The following is a 12,984-nucleotide window of genomic DNA, read 5'->3' as shown; positions in this document are numbered from 1 at the left end:
CCCTAACCCTAACCCTAAATGGAACCTAACCCTAACCCTAACCCTAACCCTAACCCTAACCCTAACCCTAACCCTAACCCTAACCCTAACCCTAACCCTAACCCTAACCCTAACCCTAACCCTAACCCTAACCCTAACCCTAACCCTAACCCTAACTCTAGCTGATGCCTCGTCAACCCTAGCTGATGCCTCATCAACCCTAGCCCCACTCCATTTCTCCCCACCGATCACCACTCACTCCACTTGCCACTCACTGCCCTCTTGCCACCCCTTCGCATCCCATCCATGACCCATATCCACATTCGCACCCACCTCACCATACTCATCCACCACCCCACTATGCGCATGGCTGTGCACGGGCGTCAATTGAGTCTTTGATGGTGATTTACAATCTCGATCCCCCCATTGACACTTGCCCGTGTCACTCGTTCGGCCGAGGCGCATGTGCGGGTTGGTGTGTGACATGAATGTTATTCAACAATTACATGATTCGCCACTTGTCACTCGTTCGATTGGTTTGATGTTCAATTGATTGTCATTGATTATTGTTTTTTGATCATTCCATTCTTTCTGTTTCTCTTGTTGGTGGCTATCCATGTTCCTTGTTCTTTGCCGTTCATGTTTCCACATGCTTTGTTGTTGCTATTGTTTGCTTTCATGTTCTGCTTTGGTCGCTGTTGCTTTCGATGCTTGACCACAATTGACATGCATCACCATTCATCATTCCTTTCGCTCGTGTTGTTGCTTTGTATCATTATTCGTCGTGCTTCAATTGTTCTTGATTCTCCTGTTTTCTTCGATTTTGACTTCCACATCCACCATCGGGCCTTGCTCACTACACTATCGATTCTCAACTTTGGTGTAGTTGGGCATGATCGATAGTTGTGCATGCAATGTATTTTGTGTTGACCTTGTTGTGTCGTGGTCATGGTTGATCTGCAGATCTGATCGATCAACCGCGCCCTGCCTCAACGACCTCAACGTCACCCGAGTCCATCCTATTGCCTGACAGCTTTACTCAGTCCCTCTTGACTTTCTCATGTGTGTGCTGTGAATGTCATGTTTGACCTCTGGCTGTTGTTGTGGACGTCATTGCCTCGTTTGATGCTGGTTCCGGCTTTTCTTCAATTAATTCAACGTTCAACTCAATTAACGTCCGCCGCCTTCCCTCTGCCGGCCAAGTACCCGCCGCCCCTATCGCCCACACCCCACACACACCCATCAGCCGTATCATAATCACCTTCATTAATGCTCAAGCCCAATCGCCATACCCACCACCCCTTCGCCCGTCCCGTCACCCACGTCACGACCCCCCTCATCCCCCCCTACCATACTCATTACCACCCGTCACCACAAACCACGACCCTCACCTCCTACTCCACCAATATAACAATCATTCCAGCCACAAGCCCACCCACATGCCTTGGGCATCCTTACCACCATCCCATCGCGCACCCCGCTTCCTCTTCCTCCTCCTCCTCCTCCTCTCCTCGCTCTACCTCACCCCCATCCTCTCCCCCGACCTTGACACCCACAACCCTCAACCATCATATGCCATACTGCTTATCCACCAACCAACAGCAATCTCGATCCACCCAGCCTCGACCCAGCCCCCTTTGCCGCCCCCGCCTCGCCGACCATCAGCCGCCAGCCGCCGCCCGCTCGCCCGATCAGGCCCACCTTCATCACCACCTAGCTCATTCCCACTACCAGCTACACAACCCGCGACCACACCCAAGGTCATCATACATCTCACACTATCACCAGTACCAATATCGCTGTCATCGATACCCATCGACCTCGGCTCATTTCCGCGTCGGCTTGTTTTGCCTAGGCGGTTGAGCAAGCCCTCGACCGCCCGACCCCGCACACGACCCCACCAACCTCATTGCAAGATATGGCCAATCTTATTTCACTACCACTCTACTATATACACACACTACCCCCTTGTACAGTCTCCAATCCACAGCTGCAGTATTCCAGAATCCGAGTTCTGCCACCTGAGGCCCAAGTTGTTGGCCCCTCGATGCTGCTGACCCCCCGCGGCGGGCTGGCGCTGCTGCTGTGGCCGAGGCCGAGGCTTGGTGCGAGTCGTCGAGTGACGGCCAGCCATTGCTCGGTCAGCCGACGACGACGGTGACGAATGTGCCGCCGCGCGTTATCGGCACGGGATCAGAGCCATCATTTGAGCTGGTGGAAGTAGTTGGCTCGGCCTTGTGCACCGACGACAACCGACCACTGCTCTGCTCAAGGCGTGGGAGGCGGATTATGGGAAGGCAGAGAGGGCGAGGATGCTTTCCTCTCTGCCTGTGTCAACCCTTTACGGTGCTCTCACTCGCTTGCCGGCCAGGGCATTTGCGAGAGCCACGCAGCCACAATCATCGACGACAGATCGTCGAGCCCCTGCCGCGCGACAAGGTCGATCGTCTGGGCGCCGGCGACCCGGAAACGCAGGTGTGCGCTGCTAAAGTCGCTGGCCATTTCCAGAAACGCTTCGCCAAACGTTCGCGACGTCGCCGACGGCATGGCCTCGAACGTCATCTTGACTACCTGCTGCGGCGCGGAGACCGGCCCGGGTCCAGCCTCGCCGGCCTGCGCTCCACCGATGACCACCCAATGGTAGATGAGGCCCTTGTCGGTGACATGTGCTGGTGCGTCCGTCCGCTTGATCTCCACCAGAGTGGCCACCGGCGACTCGAACACATACAGTGTCTTGAACTTGGGCGCCACACCCACCATTCGCTCGCGAAGGTTGTCCACGGCTTCAGCAATGGCGGCGTTCTTCATCACCAGCTGTTGATACTCGCTCTCCAGCCCGCGGATCTTGCCGGCCTTGGCCAGCTGCGCCTCGGCCCGCGCCCGGTTCACCTTCTCGTCCTCCTCCTCCACTCGCTTCAGTGCCGCCGTCATGGCATCAATCAACGCCTCTTTCTGCTCCACCGCCGCCTTCCACTCGCCCACCGCGTGCTCTTTGCCCAGCTCGGCGTTCATCAGCCGCGCCCCGGCAATCTCCAGCACCGCCGCCGCGTTTCCCACGGCCGGCCCGACCTCCTCGGCCGTCGCCGGCTCCGGCACCGAGTACCGCGACAAGTCCAGCCGCGGCTCAAGCGCCACCGCACCTCCGCCGCCGTTCTCCATGCATGCTGGCAGTGGAGGCAGTGCTGCCGCGTACGCCTGTGCATCATACGGCACCGCCGCATACTCGGCTGCCAGCTCGGCATCCACCACCCCCGCCCCGGCCTCCAGCTCAGTGTCCACATACGGCAGCGAAAACTCTTCTGCAGCCATACTTCCCACCTGGTTCCACGCACAAGTCACTTGCCCGGACCACCGAGTCAAGTATACTCCCCATAACCCTCGTGTCCGCCCATCCCAGTCCCCATCGCCACCGCCCACCTGACAAGCCGCCTCCCCCTTGCCCCGCCCCAGCTGCTGACAATCTTATCAAGCCACACTTGTCGTTTGCCAACGATGAACTTTGTCTACTTTGCGCTGCTCGTTGCGGTTGTCCTTGCCTTCGCACAGCCTGCTGACGCCTGGGACGCCGGTGACACCATCTGCCTCATCCTTGGCCTGGTATGTCATCGCTTCTTTTCCTGCTGTCCCTGCCTGCCTTCTCCCCTTGCCTGTACCCTTCGCCCGTGTGACTCTTGTCACCTGCCCATCCCTGCCGTCCCGCCACCACCACCATGCTCCACCCTGTGCACTTCCCCGACAACCGGACAAGCCCCTCCGTACACCCCATGCCACCCCCATAGCCACTGCAACACCATCCAATCTCCTCCACACCCTCTCCCATCCACACCCTCCCCACACATACACGCGCCGTTCACTCCCTGCTTCCGGCCGCCGCACTTCGATTTTTCGTCACGTGCGACCGCTGGCCCACACACCGCATCCTCCTGCTGCGCACGCACACACACACACACACGCGCGCGCATATCCATCACCCTCTACCGCGCAATTCCTACCCCTACTCACTCGGATGTGTCCTGCGATGTCAAATCTTCCGCTCTCTCTCTCTGTATCTTTAGATCTTCGGCTTCCTCGCCATCTGCGCCGGCCTGGGTACGTCTGCCGCGATCTCTCTCTCTCTCTCTTTCTCTCTCTCTCCCTCTCTCCCCCCTCCTTCCCTCTACACACACTCTATCTCTACTCATCAATCTCTACCCACTGCTGTCTCCATCGTGCAGGCTACTACGCTCGTTCGCGCGCTTAACCCTTTACGGTACGGAATGGACAAATTTGTTCATCGCACAAGCCGCGCTCCGCGACGCTCCACAGACGTCGCAACGTCCATCAATCGCGGTAAAAGAGTAGTACAATGTGTTAATGGCTGTTGTGGCCACTGGTGGGCTGCAACAGAGAACAGTCGGCGATGCAGAGATGGACGCCGCACGCGGCGCAAAACTCCGCGGCCGCGATCGCTTACCGTGAAGCTTCCGGCAGGCGAGGCAGTCGCATCGCAGAGCGGCTTGTTGTGGAAGGTGGTGATGATGAGCAGCCGCTGCAGAGGGACGCTTCCGCTTGCGCGACAGCGCGGAGCTGGCGCCGTCGGTGCTGGAGCGAGGGCGTCGATGATGTCGTAGAGAAAAGCCACGCGAGTCATGGCAGGGCGTGAGCTCGCGTCAGCGTAGAGCGCGTACGCGTTGATGAGCGCGACATCCAGCATCCAGTACAAGATGGCGTGCCACCACTTGCGCAGCCACGCCGACCGGAAAGCTCGTCCTTCGCAAGACGTCCTCGCACTCTCCCGCCCGGCCGCTGTGGTCAACTCTGTCATGCTCTCCTTCCCGGTCGTCCGGGTCGTCAACAACAAGCTCCGCACCGTCCGCGCCCACCGTTCCTCCGGATCGGCACCGTACGGCACCTCGTGCCCCTCGCCCATGCTTCCATGCGTCCGTCACCGCCGTCACGTGCGGGCACGCCTCTCATCTCAAGCCGCAGGCCAAGCAGGCGTCGCGCAGCGTCGGTCGGTGACCTGGAAGTCGGGCATCATCGAGTTGTTCACTTTGAGACGCGCGACAACGCGTCCGAACGACCGCACCGCTAAGGGTTAACCCGTAGACACCATCTGCCCCCCCCCCCCCCTCCCCTCACCGCCGACTGCTATCATCACTCTCCCTCCTCTACTCCACTGACTCCCCTGCCAGCCTGTGGCTGACATACCCTTCCATTTCCAGCCCAACTAGCCCGCCTGCACACACCTGCCTCCACTGCTCTCTGTCCACAAGGCAATGAACCCAGCGACGCTCGCGCGGATCTTTGCGGCCAACATGCGCGGTACGACTCGCCTTTCCCACACAGCGAACCGGAGCACGATCTTCCTCTCCCCTTCCGCTTACTCACCACTGCTACTGATGCCAGTCGTCGGGCCGATGGCCCGCTTCGTCCCGCTCGCTACAGTATCGCCATCCGGCGAGCCGCGGGTCCGCACCATGTCGTTCCGCGGTTCGGCAAGGGACATCCTCGGCGCCGATGCCGCTGATAACTTTGCTGACGCGCTCTGCTTCACTACCGACGCGCGATCGGAGAAGGCTCTCGACGCGCCGGGTGGCTCACCGGCCGCCGCCGAGCTGGCCTGGTACTTTGCCGCCACCCGCGACCAGGTCCGCGTCCGCGGCGACATGCTCATCGGAACAGCTTGCGCAAGCTCAGGAGATCCTGCCACCGCTGACATACTCGCTGCCCTCCGCAATGCGCTCTGGCGGAAGGCAAGTCGTGCTAGTGCTTCGTCGTTCTCAGCCTTCAACACCGCGTACTCGGCCGCAGACGACCTGCCCGATGCCGTTCACGATCACGACGGCCTCGGACTCTTTGTGCACCCCGACCACATGCACACGCCCATCATCATTGCTGAGACTGCCGGGGAGCCCGAGGCGCTAGCTGATCTAGCTGCGCAGATCGAAGCTGTCGACGGAGGCCGCCGCCTCGTCTCGATCGGCTCCGCTCCTCCACCTCAAGCTACTGACCAAGCCGTTGTCATCAGCACCCCGGCGGCAGTCACTCGCCTCGAGGCCGCGCTCGACACGGCACGTACCTGTTCAGCTTCGCTACTGCCCTTTCACAACTTTGCCGTGATCGTCATCGTCCCAGCCCGCCTCGAGTGGTTGCGGCTGCTACCTGCCACCGCCTGGCAACGGCTCATGACCGCCATCGAAGCCGCACCGTGCCAGATCGCCGACCTTGCCGCCGCCCACTCGTTCATTACTGCCCACGACAACGCGGCAGAGTATGCGCCGTCCCAGATCGAGGTTTGGCCGTCATCCTGAGCCACCAAACGGAGCCCTTCGACGAACGACCCGCACGCACCAAAACCAAGTCACCTCTGCCTTCTCCACACCCTCCCCCCACTTCCCACTTCCCCTCACAAACAACTCGCTGCAACCATGCACGTCTGGCTCCGCGACGAGATCAAGGATGGTGAACGCCGTGCTTTCCTCACGCCCGAGACGGCTGCGAGCCTTGTGGCTGCGGGCGTGTCGGTGACCGTCGAGTCGTCGACGACCCGTGCCTTTGCCGATGACGAGTATGCGGCTGTCGGTGCTCAGCTGGTGCCTGCAGGCACATGGGTTGATGCTGACGATACTGCTGTGGTGTGTGCTCTCAAGGAGCTTCCGGAGGATGGCTCGGACCTGCGCCACACCCATGTCATGTTTGGCCACGCCTACAAGGGCCAGGCCGGCTGGGCTGACTTTCTCACCCGCTTCGGCCCGCTGCACGCCGAGACCGATAAGCTCCTGGCTTCCGCGCCCGAGCCTGGCGCACGCGCTCGCCTCCTTGATCTGGAGTATGTTGTTCATCCTGACTCTGGCCGCCGCGTCGCTGCCTTTGGCTTTATGGCTGGCTTTGCTGGTGCCGGCCTCGCCATCCTCGGCTGGGCCGCCAAGGCGACCGGCGCTGTCCTCGGTCCGCAGGAGGCGTACTCATCCAAGGACGCACTGGTTGCTGCCGTGGCGGCTGCCGTGGCGGATGCCATTGCTGCTGGTGCTGCGCCGCCCAAGATCATGGTCATGGGCGCACTCGGCCGCGCCGGCTCAGGCGCCGTGGCGCTCTGCGAGGCCGCTGGCATCACCGGCGACGACCTCCTCAAGTGGGACATGGCCGAGACGGCCGGCGGCGGCCCGTTTGACGCCATCGTCGATGTCGACGTCTTTGTCAACTGCATCTACCTTTCCAAGCCCATCCCGCCGTTTGTCACCCTCGACATGATCGAGTCTGCAGCCGCCCCGCGCCTCTCGGTGGTGTGCGACGTGTCGTGCGACACAACGAACCCGCACAACCCGATTCCGTTTGCCAACGTCAACACCACCTTTGACGCACCCATGACCCACGTTGGGAGCGAGGCTCGCGGTGTTGACATTGTCACCATCGACAATCTGCCGTCTCTCCTCCCTCGCGAGGCCTCGTCCGAGTTCAGTGACGCCATGCTGCCGTTTATGGTCGCCTGGGCCGCCGCCGCCGAAGCCGGCGCCCAGCTGCCGCCCGAGTGGGCCGCCTCGGCCGGCCAGTACGTCAAGCACCGCGCGCTGGCCGACATCGCCACCGCGGGCGAGAGCGCGGCGTAGCACGCCCACGCCCACCCCGCACTAAAACTTGGCCATCGCCGCCTCAAACGCCACCCGGTCAATGTCGCCGGCCTTGAACCGCTTCAGCAGCCGGGCTTGCTCGTTAAGCGAGGTCCAGTCCACCGCCGCCTTGTCCGTCGACTCGCCGTGCCGCTTGCGCTTGCGTGTCGCCTTGGCCTCCTTCTTGGCCTTGTTTTTGGACCAGGGCACATTGGCCACCCGCCGTGCTCGTGCCGCCTTCCGCTTGGCCTTCCGTGCCTCCAGCTTGGCCTGTTCCTTCTCACGCCGAGCAAGCCGCGCCACCTCCCGCTTGCGATTCGCGTACGCCACGTCTTCGGGGGCAATGTCGCCGATCGGGCTGTATCCGCAGGGAAGCGTAAAGTTGCGCGTTTCCAGCGAGCGGAGTTCGGGCATTGACGGCAGATGGACAAGGCCCATCGACGCCGCAAGCTGGAGCATGTCGAGCTTTTTGGCGTCAAAATAGAAGTTGAACACGTGCGCGTTGTACCCGCGCACAAATGAAACATAAGCCTTGCGCGACGCCTCGTACACCGCCCTATCGGCACGTCCGGCCTCCTGCAGCACCTTCCATGCCGGCGGATTCGCCTCCTGCACATCGCTGGCCACATTCGCCGCCAGCTCAGGCCGTGCAGTCGCAAACTCGACAAGCGGTGAGCCGCGCATTTGCACAAACTCGGCGTATCCACGCTCGGCCTCGCGCAGTAGCAGCAGCGCCGAGCCAGAGCGCCCAAGCCGCGCTGTCCGCCCCACCCGGTGGACAAAGACGTCGGCGTCCTTGGGCGGATCGTACTGCACAATCCACGAGACGTCCGGAATGTCGAGTCCGCGTGCAGCAATGTCGGTCGCAAACAAAACACCGGCGTCAGCCTTGCGGAACGCCTGCATCGTTGCCGACCGCCGCTTCTGGACCAGCTTGCCCGAAAGCGCAAAGAGCGGGAGGCTGCCGGAAGCAGAACGGCTGTACAGCGCTGGCGCGGCAGCGACAAGCACCTCTGAGAAGTACTCGACCTGGGCGCAGGTGAGAAAGTAGACAATGATCTTGTGGTGCTCCTCCGTCTCTGCTGCCAGCCGCTGCAGCAGCGCAAGCAGCAGCGCAGTTTTGGAGTACGAGTCCGGCACAACCGCAAACATGTTCGAGAGCGTGGTCGGCGTCGACTGCGAGCTCTCGCCCGACGCACTGGCCCTGGACCTCACCGCCACATTGACCGCCACCGGATTACGAAGCCCGGCCGCGGTCAGATCCTTGAGCGCCGACGTCTGCGTCGCCGAGAAGAGGCCTGTCCGCCGCTGGCGCGGCAGCTTGCCGATGATGGCCACCAGCGTCGCCTCAAAGCCCAGGTCCAGCAGCATGTCGGCCTCGTCGAGAACGAGGACCTCCAGGCCGCGGAACGACAGCCCGCCGCCGCCCTGCTCCATCACATCGAGCATCCGCCCGGGCGTGGCAACAATGACATTGGCCCCCTCGGCCTCGAGTCGAGTCAGATCATTGGCCACAGGCGTCCCGCCGCAGAGTAGGTCCATCTTCATCTCCAGTGCGGCGACAAACGGCACGGCCACCCTGTGGATCTGCTTGGCCAGCTCGCGCGTTGGTGCCAGAATAACCACTCCCACATGATGATCGAGCAGCGAGCTCGCTTCCCTCGCCAGCAGCGTCAGCGCAGGGAGCACAAAGGCCAGCGTCTTGCCCGAGCCAGTCTGTGCCTGAACCACCACATCCTTGTTGGACAGCAGCAGTGGAATAGTCGCCGCCTGCACAGGCGTCATTGTCGGGAACTTGATCTCAGTTCGAAGCGTCTCCATACTGCGGAGGGTGAATGGAGGGTGAATGGAGGAGGGGGGGAGACCGTGAGTGTATGGAGAGGGTGGAGGTGGAGGGATGGATTGAATGCGGCCAGGATCATCCTTGGTCCACCCCACACCAATGCGCCACCCACGCCCACTACGTCCTCCATCCACCGGTACTCACACAAACGCACACACACACACACACACACACACATATACACACACACGCACAAACAAGCATCGACACGGGACTGACGCGGTTAGAGGAGGGGAGGACGGGAGCGTACATGCGTGGATCAAGTCCTGGGGAAAGCTCTTCCCATCGCCCGGCATTCGCCTCGGCCAGAAACGTGGTCATGATGGGGGAGCGGGAGAGAGAGCAGTGTCGCACTCGCTGCTAGGAGAGAGATAGAAGCCGAGATCGTGTACCCAGCTGTGGTCATGGAGCGACAATGGATGCGTTGCGGAGGCTGACTCTCGGCAAGGAGACCTGCATCACCCTCATCAAGGCCAAGTTTGCCTTTATCAAGGCCACGCCAGGTCGAACTGCCGGGCATAGCACCCCCCACCCCCCAGCCCCAGCCCCGACACCCACCCCACCCCACCCCACCTCCCGCAAGCAACAGACACACCGCTCTCTGACGCCCTCCCCTCGAACTGAACGAGTATGAGCAGCAGCAGGAGCGAGGCTGCTGGAAACGGGTCGAGGCTGGGCTTGACGCGGTCGGTCATGGCCGAGTCGGTCGGCGCCTTGCCGACCTTCCGCGGCGAGGCCGGGAGCGCGGCGGCAGGCGGCGGGCGCGGTGGCGGGAAGGAGAAGATGGGCGAACGCGGGCGGCGACAGACGTATCCGACAGACGTCGAGCTGACTGCGTCCGAGTTTGAGATTCCAGGCGTGCTGGCGGCGGCCGACGAGGAGCTGCCGTCGGCGCCGAGCGAGCCGCGACGGGTCTTTGGCGCAGGCATCACGCTCGACGAGCTCAAGGCTGAGGAGAGCGTCCGTGGCGGCGCGGGTGGCGGGCGGATGGACGGGCCCGGGCTGGCGCAGGTCGGCGACGACGGGGGTAAGCCCGAGATCAACTTTGCCGACGTCGTCGACGTTGATCCGTCCGAGGCCTGGGACTCGTATGTCTCGCAGGACCTGGTGGGCGTGCTCGTCGAGTCGGTGGCCTTCCGGCTCGGCATTCTGTTTATCATTGTCCTCAATTCCATTCTCATTGGCGTGCAAACCGACCGCGCCATCCAGTCACGGATGGACGGCTTGCTCTCGGCGTTCGACACGGTCTTTCTCATCATCTTTGTGGTGGAGATCGGGCTCAAGTGGTACTACGGGTTCATGCGGTTCTGGCTTCAGGGCTGGAACATCTTTGACCTCATCATTGTCGCGGCCTCGCTTCTTGGCCCGTCGCTCTCGTTCCTCTCGTCCGGGCGCGTGCTCCGGATCCTCCGCGTGGTGCGGGCGTTCCGGTCGCTGCGGTCGATTTCGGCGCTGCAGGGCCTGCAGATCATTGTGCAGACCATCCTGCAGTCGCTCCCGGACATGCTCAACATCTTGCTCCTGCTCATGATTGTGGCCTTTATCTTCGCCGTTGTGGGCGTGACGGTCTTTGGCGACGCCACCCCGCAGCACTTTGGCTCACTCGATCAGGCGCTGTTCTCGCTCTTCATCATTGTGACCCAGGACGGATGGGTGAGCATGTTCTCTGATTTGGAGGACAAGGGCATGTTTGTGCCTGCTGCCCTCTACTTTGCCTCGTTTATCATCCTCGGTGCGTTTGTCCTCTCCAACGTCTTTGTCGGCGTCGTCGTCACCAACCTCTCTGTCTCGTACAACGAGCTGAAGCGGACAAAGCGGGCGCAGCGACGGAGCCTCATCACGCCGGCGACGGCCGCGATCATGGGCGGGGCGGCCGGCGCTGCCGCCGCTGCCGCCGGCAGCACCGCCAGGCCGAGCTCCGGCAAGCGCGAGAAGAACATGCCGCTGCTGCCGCTAGTGCCCACGCCCGACGTCCCCATCTCCACATGGCGGGCACAGATGCCGCTCGAGACGCCGGACTCGCTGCGGTCGCTCCCAATCTCGACGCTTGAGAACTATCTCGTCCTTGTTGCTGCGCTGGAGCAGAACATGAGCGAGTACGTCGAGATTCGGTCGCGGCTCCACGCCGCCGCCGAGGTGGTGGCGGGCGTCAACGAGCTCCACCGGCCAGACGGCGGCGACGACGATGACGAATACGAGTCGGACGACGATGACACAGTGACCGGCTCGGCAGCGACCAGCATGGCTGGCGCTGGTCTCGGCTCGCCTGTCCCCACCGAGACCGACCGCTCAGAGGAGCCACTGGAAGCCGTGGTGCCGCAGCGCGACGTGCTCTCGCGCCAGATCCGGGAGCAGCAGCACGCTGGCGAGCTCCGGCGCCGGCGCCCGTGATGCACTCTTCTCTGCCCTGCTCTCGTTTGCTGCACGGTTTTATTGCATCTCACCAGCCAAGGAAGAACCGGCGTGACGAGGCAAACGAGGTCTTGAAAAAGTACATCTGCGTGCAGGTCGAGGCAAACATGACAAGGATCTGGACAACAGACCAGAAGAGCGACTGCGAGTGGGTCGACGCTGTCGTCTCACGGAACCGCTGCTCGCGCTTGCGAAAATACGCCTGCGAGTCGGCAATGTCGCGCATCATGGCACGGAGCTTGTAGACCGAGCCCTCGAGCTCGGAAAAGTGCTCGGCGCGCGCAATCTCCTTAAAGTCCATGGCCATCTCGCCGACATCAAGCGAAAAGTCGACAAGGACCTTGCGGGCACCTGAGAACCACGAGCCGGTCGTCGTGGGGCGGACGCATATTGTGTGGACGCCATCGGCGTGCGAGGTAAAGGCAAACCGATGCGACTCGTCGCCCTTTTGCGCAAACAGAATGCGACCCGAGGGATCGCGAACAGAAACAGTGATGGCGAGCTCCATGCCTGTCACTCCCGGCGGCGGCTGGCGGCCATACTTGGCCACGTCATCGTAGTTTGCCCGCGCATCATCCAGGTTGCGCACATTGTAGTGTCCCACCACAAGCGTGTCCTTCTCCACCTACGCCTCCTCCGCCGCCAGCCAGCCACAGCCACAGCCACAGCCACAGCCACAGCCACACGTATAAACATACACACATACATACACACATACATACACATACCATGCATTCCATGAGTACACCCTCTGCTCATACTGCCGCTTCCTGCCTCGCCAATACTCTCCACACCCCTTCCCCTCCCTCCCCTCACACCCTCCCCGCCCCCAGAGCCCCCCCTCCCCCTCCCCCTCCCCCTCCCCCCCGTCCACGTACCTCCTCCTGGAAGCACTTTTCAGTGTTGCCAAGCACAAAGTACATGCCATGGCAGCTGCTGATGCACACTGCAGCCACGACAAGAGCCACTACTGCCACCCTCATCATGGTCGGTGTCGGTGTTGGTCAACAGAGTCGAGTCTGCTCACTGCCGCCACCCCCCCACACATACACGCACAAGCACACACATACACCCACACATACACACACGCATACACACACACACACACACACACACACACACACACACACACACACATATATATATATATATACTACCACT

The 12,984-nt window shown here is 61.7% G+C and overlaps 5 protein-coding genes across 5 annotated transcripts; 2 read left to right on the top strand and 3 right to left on the bottom strand.

Moving 5' to 3' along the window:
- Positions 1 to 2,331: 2,331 nt before the first annotated feature.
- AMSG_11060 (uncharacterized protein) lies at positions 2,332 to 3,288 on the bottom strand (the record flags this gene model as incomplete). The annotated part of the gene is made up of 1 exon (XM_013897577.1): positions 2,332 to 3,288. One exon carries the CDS (start codon positions 3,286 to 3,288, stop codon positions 2,332 to 2,334), a length of 957 nt encoding a protein of 318 aa, XP_013753031.1.
- Positions 3,289 to 6,978: 3,690 nt separating this feature from the next.
- On the top strand, positions 6,979 to 7,614 carry AMSG_11058 (uncharacterized protein; the record flags this gene model as incomplete). Its single annotated transcript, XM_013897576.1, has 1 exon — positions 6,979 to 7,614. A coding segment is annotated over one exon (590 nt), but the record flags the coding sequence as incomplete, so codon positions are not given.
- On the bottom strand, positions 7,421 to 9,732 carry AMSG_11057 (ATP-dependent RNA helicase DDX55; the record flags this gene model as incomplete). Its single annotated transcript, XM_013897575.1, has 2 exons — positions 7,421 to 9,390; positions 9,662 to 9,732. 2 exons carry the CDS (start codon positions 9,730 to 9,732, stop codon positions 7,590 to 7,592), a joined length of 1,872 nt encoding a protein of 623 aa, XP_013753029.1. The 3' UTR covers positions 7,421 to 7,589.
- Positions 9,733 to 10,104: 372 nt separating this feature from the next.
- On the top strand, positions 10,105 to 11,802 carry AMSG_11056 (cation channel sperm-associated protein 4; the record flags this gene model as incomplete). The annotated part of the gene is made up of 1 exon (XM_013897574.1): positions 10,105 to 11,802. One exon carries the CDS (start codon positions 10,105 to 10,107, stop codon positions 11,800 to 11,802), a length of 1,698 nt encoding a protein of 565 aa, XP_013753028.1.
- A 20-nt stretch (positions 11,803 to 11,822) lies between these two features.
- AMSG_11055 (transmembrane emp24 domain-containing protein 9) lies at positions 11,823 to 12,840 on the bottom strand. Its single transcript, XM_013897573.1, has 2 exons — positions 12,702 to 12,840; positions 11,823 to 12,448 (listed from the first exon to the last, which is right to left on the bottom strand). Exons 1-2 carry the CDS (start codon positions 12,807 to 12,809, stop codon positions 11,852 to 11,854), a joined length of 705 nt encoding a protein of 234 aa, XP_013753027.1. The 5' UTR covers positions 12,810 to 12,840; the 3' UTR covers positions 11,823 to 11,851.
- Between the last annotated feature and the right edge of the window lie 144 nt (positions 12,841 to 12,984).

The sequence above is a fragment of the Thecamonas trahens genome (assembly GCF_000142905.1).
Source record: "Thecamonas trahens ATCC 50062 unplaced genomic scaffold supercont1.68, whole genome shotgun sequence".
NCBI classification, from domain to species: domain Eukaryota; order Apusomonadida; family Apusomonadidae; genus Thecamonas; species Thecamonas trahens.
This window is presented reverse-complemented; position numbering and strand designations above follow the sequence as displayed.

What these genes read in the sequence shown, in the direction of transcription:
- AMSG_11055 (XM_013897573.1), bottom strand. Translation starts at nt 12,809, where the DNA reads ATGATGAGGGTGGCAGTAGTGGCTCTTGTCGTGGCTGCAGTGTGCATC. An exon ending in AAAAGTGCTTCCAGGAGGAG is followed by an intron (nt 12,449 to 12,701) that starts GTACGTGGACGG and finishes GAGGAGGCGTAG; the next exon opens with GTGGAGAAGGACACGCTTGT.